The sequence below is a fragment of the Patiria miniata genome, unplaced genomic scaffold, assembly GCF_015706575.1.
Source record: "Patiria miniata isolate m_02_andy unplaced genomic scaffold, ASM1570657v1 HiC_scaffold_20, whole genome shotgun sequence".
In the NCBI taxonomy this organism is placed as follows: domain Eukaryota; kingdom Metazoa; phylum Echinodermata; class Asteroidea; order Valvatida; family Asterinidae; genus Patiria; species Patiria miniata.
In genome coordinates this window covers 4,050,660-4,060,042 of record NW_024037059.1, presented here as the reverse complement: position 1 = coordinate 4,060,042, position 9,383 = coordinate 4,050,660, and the positions used below count along the sequence as shown (strand labels likewise).

The 9,383-nt window shown below is 43.0% G+C and overlaps 1 protein-coding gene across 1 annotated transcript; it reads right to left on the bottom strand.

Moving 5' to 3' along the window:
• Positions 1 to 279: 279 nt before the first annotated feature.
• Positions 280 to 8,627, bottom strand: LOC119727228 (zinc finger protein 665-like). The gene is made up of 4 exons (XM_038199093.1): positions 8,456 to 8,627; positions 5,307 to 6,318; positions 3,095 to 3,125; positions 280 to 2,827 (listed from the first exon to the last, which is right to left on the bottom strand). The coding sequence occupies exons 2-4, from the start codon at positions 6,216 to 6,218 to the stop codon at positions 882 to 884; spliced, it is 2,889 nt and encodes a 962-aa protein (XP_038055021.1). The 5' UTR covers positions 6,219 to 6,318; positions 8,456 to 8,627; the 3' UTR covers positions 280 to 881.
• Positions 8,628 to 9,383: the final 756 nt, after the last annotated feature.

Here is a 9,383-nt window from a genome sequence, read left to right as displayed (position 1 = left end):
AGGGTGATTTGCCCTGCCCACCCCCATTTGACCTCGGGCAGAAGCCCATTTTGTTTAATGTGTATTAAACTGTTTTTTTTTCTTTTCCGGGGGGGGGGGGGGGGGGGGGGCCTTTGCCCTGTCCTTGCTACACCCATTCACCCTATGGGGGCACTGATAGTGGGAAGTATTTTATTTTTTTTCACTGTATGTTAAAGATGGTAGCGACTCGATTTAATCTTTGCTGTATATGAACTCATCTGTGGTAAAATGAACTGAATTAATACACGAGACAAATAGTAGTTTTTTCTTCTTTACTTCTCATTGACACAGCGATTCTGTATTCAAGCACTGTAGTTAAGACCTTTCCTGAATCCCACAAGTATACATCTGCTGAATGATCTTAGAACCGGTCTTTAGTTTAAAATAATGGTCTCTGACAACTCTGCTAAAATCTCTTTGGGACACAAAAATTCATAATCTGTAACCAATACTCTTAAAAACAGGGTTTTTCACAAGTAAGTGCTGTTGTTTTATTACTAAACACTTTGTAAACTACCTCCTCAGAAATATCAGACGTCCTCAAATGAAGTCTACACTTGTAATAGTTTTGCCTTAAAGTACTCAATCTTAAATTTTGCCAGCAATGCCAGTTTATGTGTGAAAACTGTGGGAAGAATTGAAAAGAAATGTCTGGACGAATAATTCAAAGATTCCACACAATTTCTCAATGGTTTGATTTAAAGGTTGATCGCTGGTAAAAAACAAAGGAAATTTCACAAGTTAGGAAATCAGAGTGATTTTTTTTTGTTTTGTGCCTGGTTTTACTAACAGACAACTATCAATTGGTACCCGTACTGAACATTCTTTGCATTCATGTTTTGCTAAAAATTTTACCAACTTCACTGAATATGTGATTTTTTGACAGTTCGAATAGTAAGTTTGTCTCTACACAGGTTTGCGCAAAAGTCACACAGGAGTACTTGTACAATAGTTGAGGAACGCAGTAGAGTTTCTACGACACTTTTGTGTGAGACTGCAATGCCACATGTGTCACAGTTATACTGTTTCTGTCCAACATGGAACTTCTTGATGTGCTTACGAAGACTGGTTCGTCTTGAAAAGACGACTCTGCAGGTGCCGCAAACATACGGCTTCTCTTTGGAGTGAGTCTTGCAGTGCTGGCGAAAGTTGGCGCTGTTTGAGAAGGCCTTGTCGCAGACTTCACAAACGTGTGGTTTTTCTCCCGTGTGGGTTCGTAGATGATCTCGGAGAGATTTCCCCCCTCTGTACGACTTGCCGCACATGTAGCACAAATACGGCTTCTCTCCCGTATGACAAAACTGATGATGTTGCAGCGCTTGCTTGCGTGGGAAGGTACTGCCACAATGATCACACAGAAATGGCCTCTCGCCCGTGTGGATCCTGCGGTGCATTTCCAAATTTCCTTTGATTGCAAAGGCTTTGTAACATACGTTGCAAACGAACAAACCCGTGGCGCGAATTCTGGCACGCTTTGCAGGCTTCTTTCTTTTCAGAGAGGATTTGCCACCAATTTTGGTTGTAGATGACTTATCTCCGACGGCAATTCCTCGCTGAAATTTTGGTGCGCTTTTTCGTGGGCTAGCTCTCTGATTGTTACCATCTAACGGCTCATTGGGGGATGGAGCTACGTTGCTTTTGGGAAGACCGTCGGTCTCTAGGACGGATATTTCAACAGTGCTGTCCCCACAGCCAGACGTTCCACTGATGTTGTCACTATGGGGGTGTTCTGTAAGACTGGCCGTTTCTTGGATCGATGTCTCACTAGTTTTGTCCCTATGTTGGTGTTCTGTGGGACTATGTGTCTCTGGGTCAGACACAGCCACAGTGTTGTCCCCACTGTGAGATTCCATACAACTGTGCGCAGTGCTGTCCCCACAGCCAGACGTTCCACTGATGTTGTCACTATGGGGGTGTTCTGTAAGACTGGCCGTTTCATGGATCGATGTCTCACCAGTTTTGTCCCTACGTTGGTGTTCTGTGGGACTATGTGTCTCTGGGTCAGATGCATCCCCGGTGTTGTCCCCACTGTGAGATTCCATACAACTCTGCGTTTCTGAGCCAAGTGTCCTGTCAGTTTTTTCCTCATGGTGATTTTCTAGATCGTCACGAGGACAGACCTCTTCATGCGCAACAAGAATAATTGCCTCCTCTTGTATATCGACATGCAGATGGCTCTTTAGTCTCTTGCGTTTCTGAATAGGATCATCACAGAAGCCACACACAAACGCCTTTACGGCAGTGTCCGCCTGCAGTATTATTTCTACAACATTTTCTTGTGGGATTGTGCGGCCACAGATATCACAGTAAACTGGTTTTCCAACAATGTGGTATTTTTTTACATGCTTGCGCAGGCTGCTTTTTCTTGAAAAGGCCACACCGCAGCTGCTGCAAACATACGGCTTCTCTTTGGAATGAACCTTGCGGTGTTGACGAAGATTGGGATTGGATGCGAAGGCTTTGCTGCAGATATCGCAGACATATGGCTTATCTCCGGTGTGTACTGTCTGATGTTTTCTGACAGATTGCTTGTCTCGGAAAGATTTGCCGCAAACACCACATGACGCCGGTTTCTCCCCAGTGTGGCACAACTGGTGTTGCTGCAGTGATTGTTTGAGAGAAAAGGCAGTCCCACAAATGTCGCACAGGAACGGTTTCTCTCCAGTGTGGGTCCTCCAGTGGATTTTCAGATTTCCTTTGATCGAAAACTCTCTGTTACAAACGTCGCAAGAGAAGGGCCCGTCTTTAGACATGTTTAAGGGGGGAGTGTTTCTGTAGTTATGTGAATCCCACGTTGTTACTTTTTCTCAAAAGTGCAGATGTACCCAAGACGTCAAGTCTGAAGAAACCGGTCTGGGAACACAGGACATTTCAGAAGTTCCTGGATGACTGAGCCAACTTCTTGGACCATCTTGAGACTTTTCGTCTCCATCCACTTTCGTCTCCAATCAAGACTTCATCACGCAAGGTTCAATTTTACAGCCATTCTTCTGGTTAAAAGACAAAAAGAGCAAAACAGAGAAAAGAAAATGCAAATTAGTATCGAAAGTCCCAAATTTTTGGACTAACTGACCCCATGCGTCCGGTGTAACTGAAGTGTGTTCCTTAACATTAACAATAACAATAACAGTTTATGAAAAAGCAGCAGTCGGAAAGAATGTATCATCCCGACGCCACATCTACCGTTGTGTACAGAGTCTATGGAGAGTTGAGTGCATATTCAAATAAACATTTTCTAACAAACTTGGATATGTTTCTCAATCCAAAATGTATGTCTTTTTCAACATTTTTGCAATGACTGACCTTCATTGATATAATAGATTTAAAAAGTGGCGGCAGGATCAGGATGCAACACTCTTTTCCAGCTGTCAGTGTCACTATGCCCGTGTGATTACGTCTTAAGTCTTTGATTGACATGATTGAAAAAAAAATGAAAACATGAAATTCACTTCACGGGCCCGTTGGAAAAATGCTTGTTAAATAGATAAGTAACCAAACAAATAAATAAATCAAAACAATGAAGAAGTCTTACCAGTGATGCCCTAGGCTGAAGGTTAAGTCACCTGGTAGTTTTAATGGGTAAATATTTCTATTTTTGTTGTATAGCTCGTAATGTCGAAGCTGTCCGCAGCTCAGAAAAGTGTAAACACATTTAGGCCAACAGCGCCCTCTTTTGCAAAATGCTCGAAACGGTGGCGCCCTCTTGCTCTCCGGGCGCGGCGCGGGCTATGACTTGAGTGTCCTCACCCAAGTAGTTTATTTAGTGGATTTAAGAAAAAGTAAAGTGACCTCTTCGGTTACATTCTTGCATATTAAGCTTGAGCATCCTAATATAAAAGAAAAGCCTTGTGGATTCAGTTAATGCGTGCGATGTTAAAAAAAACCTTTAAAAATCCATAACATTCCTGTTTTTACCAAAAAACCTGAGATACCAAGATTAGATGCTATGTGATGTTCACTGCCGCCATAATAGGTTCAATCATCTACCTCCATGGTTCAATTTACTTACTATTATTATCGTATTAAAAGTATAACATTGTCCTGAACACTCACAAAAAAAATATTGTCTTTAAACTGGGGAGAATATGCCTTGTTCAGAAACGAATTGAAAAAGGGGAAAATCGGTTGGATAAAATGGAAAGTTCTAATCCTTTGGTCTGGGTTTTCATGGTGGCGCCCTAACGTATCTTTGAGGGGCGGGAATCGAAAAATGGGGGGGGGGGGGGGGGGGGGTCACCACTGAATGCGTCTTGCACATCCTTATTTTTGGGTTGGCGCTTCACTTTTTATAAGAAACATTTTGCTTGTCTTTTTTTATTTCAAATTTTCACCATAAAAATGATGCACACTGGATTTTCTAATAATAGTCATTGATTCCTTTCCGCAACAAAACAAACAAAATAAAATTTCTGCTGCTTGAATGTTGCAAATAAATTAAAGTCTTTTAAAACAAATCTAATTCATAATTACGGAATCACATGTACCTTGGGGTGGGGGTAAAAAACGATGAGGAAAAAAAAAATGAGATGAACACCCATAATTAATTTCATACAATGCACTTTATTTTATTTTGTCAATGTTTTCCTTAGTTTGAACATCGTTAGATAATGAATTGTGGTGGAAAGAAATTCAAAAGAAAAATTGTAGTTCTTTTCAGTTCCATGGCAAACAAAACAGATTTGTTTAAACACTAGAATTGGGAATATTTGCAGACTTTCTGAAATGTATAACCCATTTTCATAATCCAGCTTTTTGCCGAATAAAAGCAAGGAAAAAAGTACTATCAGAGGTGACCCCATGCAATTTTATTTGTTTTTGTTGTTGTTGGGGGGGGGGGGGGGCAGCTCTTGCAATTTCTCATTCATTACTATCCCATCGCTTTCCTTAAAAAGAAATTAATCCTGAACATATTCTAAAGTACTGACTTATATTCAACATGTGAATACAACAAACTAGAGAGATGGTGATATTTTGACAAATAATGTGCTGTCATATTCACATTTCCTTAGAATGCACTCCATGATTCATGAAACTTTTATTGTATAAAATATGTGGTGAATAGTCAGAAAAATCCCATGTCTGAATACTGAAAGAGTGATAAAGAAAAAAAAGTTGCAGCTAGTAAGACTTCTATAACATCTACAAACCAAGTTAACAATGCGGGAAAAACAAATTGAATTACATGTATGTGATCCCTGGAAAGTCTGTTGAATCTTCTGGTTTTTCATAAAAATCATGGCTATACGTTTTTAGTCTGAGCTTTGGCAGTCATCTTGAACTTCTTAAGGTTGAGCATGACGTTTTAAAGTATGTCTCTTAAGAGCAGCCTTTCGAGAAAATGTCTTGCCGCAATCTTCACACAAGAACGGTTTGGTGTGGATTTGCCTGTGCTCCTTCATCGTTGCCTTCTCGGAGAAGGCCTGGTCACAGATGTCACAGACGAACGGTCTCTCCAAGGAGTGAAGCTTGACGTGCCTGGTCAAGTTGTTCTGGCGGCTGAAAGACTTGCCGCAGATTTCACACACATACTGATGATTTGTTTCGTGGACCACCAGATGGCTTTTGAGGCAAGTCAACACTGCGAACGTCTTGTTACAGATCTCACAGGCGTACGGCCGGTCTCCTGTGTGGCTCCTCATGTGGTTTTTCAAATTGTGGCTGGTGTAATAGCTCTTACCACAATCGCTGCACTTGTGGCGTTTCTCCTCAAAGTGGTATTTCATGTGGCATTTCAACAGAGATTTATGTTTAAAGGCCCTGTGACAAATGTCGCAGGAAACAGACCTGTCCTTGGGCGGCTTGGGCTGTCTCAAATGGATCTTCTGGTGTTGTTTCAATGAGCTTCGTAGTGTGAAGACTTTGTTGCACGTGGCGCAGGTAATCGGTTCCTTTCTGGCGTGGACAGTTTGCAGATGGCGGACCTGACGATTTTCCGATGTGAAGACTCTGTCGCAGAGGGTGCAAGGGACCACAGGTACATCCCTGGTGGGAGGGACAGCAAATAACGTGGATGGATCGGCATTATCGGGAATACTCTCCTCGGGCAAGCTGACCTTGAGTGCCGACATGAAGGACTGGCTAAAGATGTGGCTCCTCTGGTGCTCCTCAAGCTCTTCCTTGCTCATGAAGGCTTCCCCACAGATCTTGTTGCAGATCACAATACACGATGAGCTAGCATCCCCGGAGGTTGAAGCCATGATGCAGACAGATGGCCCTGTTGTACTTTCACACGCCTTGCGTTTATTTCAAAAGCACTGTGTTATGACGCCAACTTCCTCTGAGACTTCAAGCCAGCATCTACATGAAATAAAAACAAAACAAAATTGCTTTGCAAATCCGACTACATATTAAACTTTAAAGGACAGAATACTTTGGTTGGGGGCAATCGGTGGATCTACATTATCACGCAATCGCGCAGAAATGGACATGTGCAATTGGTCGATCCTGAGGTACATTTGACAGGTGCATTTGTCACGCCCCAACTATCGCATTGGTCCCAACTATAGTTGGGCCTGTCCCAACTATAGTTGGGCCTGTCCCAACTGTAGTTCCACAGTTGGGCTGGCCCAACTATAGTTGGGCCTGTCCCAACTATAGTTGGGATGGTCCCAACTGTAAGTTCCACTGTTGGGCTGGCCCATCTATAGTTGGGCCACTCCGATCTTTTTATTTTGCGGTGTCCCAACTATAGTTTACATTGATGTACAACTGTAAGACGTTCCCTACAGCTCTGATACACGTCTGACTTTACTGGGACCACTGAAATTAGTTATTGATGGGGCGAATCTATAGTTGGGCCACTCCAATCTTTTTATTTTGCGGTCCCAACTATAGTGTACATTGTTGTACGATTATAAAACATTCCCTACATTAATACACATCTGACTTTACTTGGGACCAATGAAATTATCTATGGGTGGGGACCATCTGTAGTTGGGCCACCGCAATATTTTTATTTGGCAGTCCCAACTATAGTTTACATTGATGTACGACGACTATAAAACATTCCCTACAGCTCTGTTACATACTGTCCGACTTTACTTGGGACCTTTGACATTAGCTATGGGTGGGGCCCATCTATAGTTGGCCGGCCATGGCAATCTTTGAATTTTGCAAAATGTTGCTGGACAATCAACCCAGCAGCTGGACAACTCATCCAACTAGGCAGTACCACGTGACCGGCCAGCCTTGCGGCATGCATGCACGACGAATACACGGTGCCAGCGCCGCGGAACATTTAATCCAACAAGATCTATCAAGCATGAAGCATCCGGCGCAACTCCAGTCCTAACTATAGTTGGGCCGACCCAACTGCTGCACTATAGTTGGGACAGTCCCAACTATAGTTGGGACCGATGCGATAGTTGGGGCGTGACACATTTTGGCATAAAGTCCCAAAACATGCAAAACATAAAACTTAGTGCCTTTTCGTTTTCATAAATGGAACGGGGACGGGGTCATAGACTACTCCTAGAACTATGAGGCTCCACGTAGTGGAGCCTCATAGGTTCAGAAGCCCGCAAAATTGTTGTCAGCACAAAACACTAATTAAGTACAAAAACGTCCATCCCAAGCAGGCCGTTTTCCACAGAACCGCTGCACAGTTTGCCCCTAAACTCCATACAATACCTCATGACATACTCACGTTATGTGCACCCAACAAACATCGGTGGATTCTGTCTGTTTTTCGGCAAAAATGATGAAAAATATGCCCTTTCTGCACTAAGCCAACCTAACACTTGAAGCGAGCACGCGTGCAGAATGATCGCAGTTATTTTCGGTTCGATCGCTCGGAGCGCGCCGCGGGGGGTATGGTGTAGGAGCGGAACGATAGTATGCACATGCGTACAAGTGCAAGTACGTACCCCCCGCGGCGCGCTCCGATCGAACCGAAAATAACTGCGATCATTCTGCACGCGTGCTCGCTTCAAGTGTTAGGTTGGCTCAGTGCGGAAAGGGCATATTTTTCATCATTTTTGCCGAAAAACAGACAGAATCCACCGATGTTTGTTGGGTGCACATAACGTGAGTATGTCATGAGGTATTGTATGGAGTTTAGGGGCAAACTGTGCAGCGGTTCTGTGGAAAACGGCCTGCTTGGGATGGACGTTTTTGTACTTAATTAGTGTTTTGTGCTGACAACAATTTTGCGGGCTTCTGAACCTATGAGGCTCCACTACGTGGAGCCTCATAGTTCTAGGAGTAGTCATAGACTACATCAAAGTACATGATCACATTACCACAACGCACGCTCCATGGTTGAACTGGGGCTCTTGAAAATAAAAATAGGGTTGTCTGCATAGTGCATGGTCTGTGCATCGGAACCGGGTACCCGACCGGCCGTGCAAGCTAATTGACTGAGTTACGGCGACCCCCAAAACACAGAAAGTACAGCGAGTGAGTACTCTACTGCGTCTACCTTTCTAGTACTTACATGACATAGGTCTGCAGCAGCTGGTAATGAAGTCTCGATATTCTTGAATAATTCGTTTGATGATAAATTAATAATAACAATGATTAAAGAGGTTCAGCAAAATGGGCATGACGGGACTGCTGGAAACCGGACCGAAAACGGACAACAGCGCCCCCTTTCGAGGAAGATCAACGCATTTTTTGTGTGTGGCGTCCAGTATATAAGTAGACAAGGCGGGGGGGGGGGGGGGGGGGGGTGAAAATCGACTATTGTAATTAATATCGTTAAATAATTACGAGGTGGAAGTAGGGCTTTTTCTTTTACGTTTTTCCTTATGCCTTGGATTCAGGGTCGAATCCTGCTTTGGCGAAGGGGCCGGGGGGGGGGGGGGAATTGGCGGGGGTAGGCATGCATTATTTTTTTTCTGTATTTTCCTACTTTTTATGGACAAGGGGGGGGGGGGGAGAAGACCACCTAAAAGCCCCTTCTCTCCCACCCTACAGTCGTTTCAACCATTTTTTTCACTGTACAATTGCAAGTAAACAGACCAGCTCAAGTGCATACTCACATATTTAGGGAATATGGAAAGGGAGGGGATACTGGTACATGTACAAGTACACAAAGAACATGATTAACAATGACAATTTTCATATAACATACTTTTATTTATTGTGACAATGTTGTGTTTACAAACACAATCACAAATGCTAGATAGTGTGGTAGAATAACATTCACTGGAAACATTTTATCACAACCAGCTGATATGGATGGCTAGCGCAGGTTCTTAAAAAACAGATTGTCAAATTCTTTATTTGTTTACATTTTTAAGACAATACTTTCTCCTGAAATTCATTTTGGTTGGGAAAGTTTATTGTTGAAAACAGGAAAAGAAAAAAAATCCTTTAGTAATTTTAGTGTCGTTTTGGGGGATTAGGGCGCCATTTCCATT

What these genes read in the sequence shown, in the direction of transcription:
- LOC119727228 (XM_038199093.1), bottom strand. Translation starts at nt 6,218, where the DNA reads ATGGCTTCAACCTCCGGGGATGCTAGCTCATCGTGTATTGTGATCTGC. An exon ending in TAAAACGTCATGCTCAACCT is followed by an intron (nt 3,126 to 5,306) that starts TAAGAAGTTCAA and finishes GTTAATGTTAAG; the next exon opens with GAACACACTTCAGTTACACC. An exon ending in AGTTACACCGGACGCATGGG is followed by an intron (nt 2,828 to 3,094) that starts GTCAGTTAGTCC and finishes TGCACTTTTGAG; the next exon opens with AAAAAGTAACAACGTGGGAT.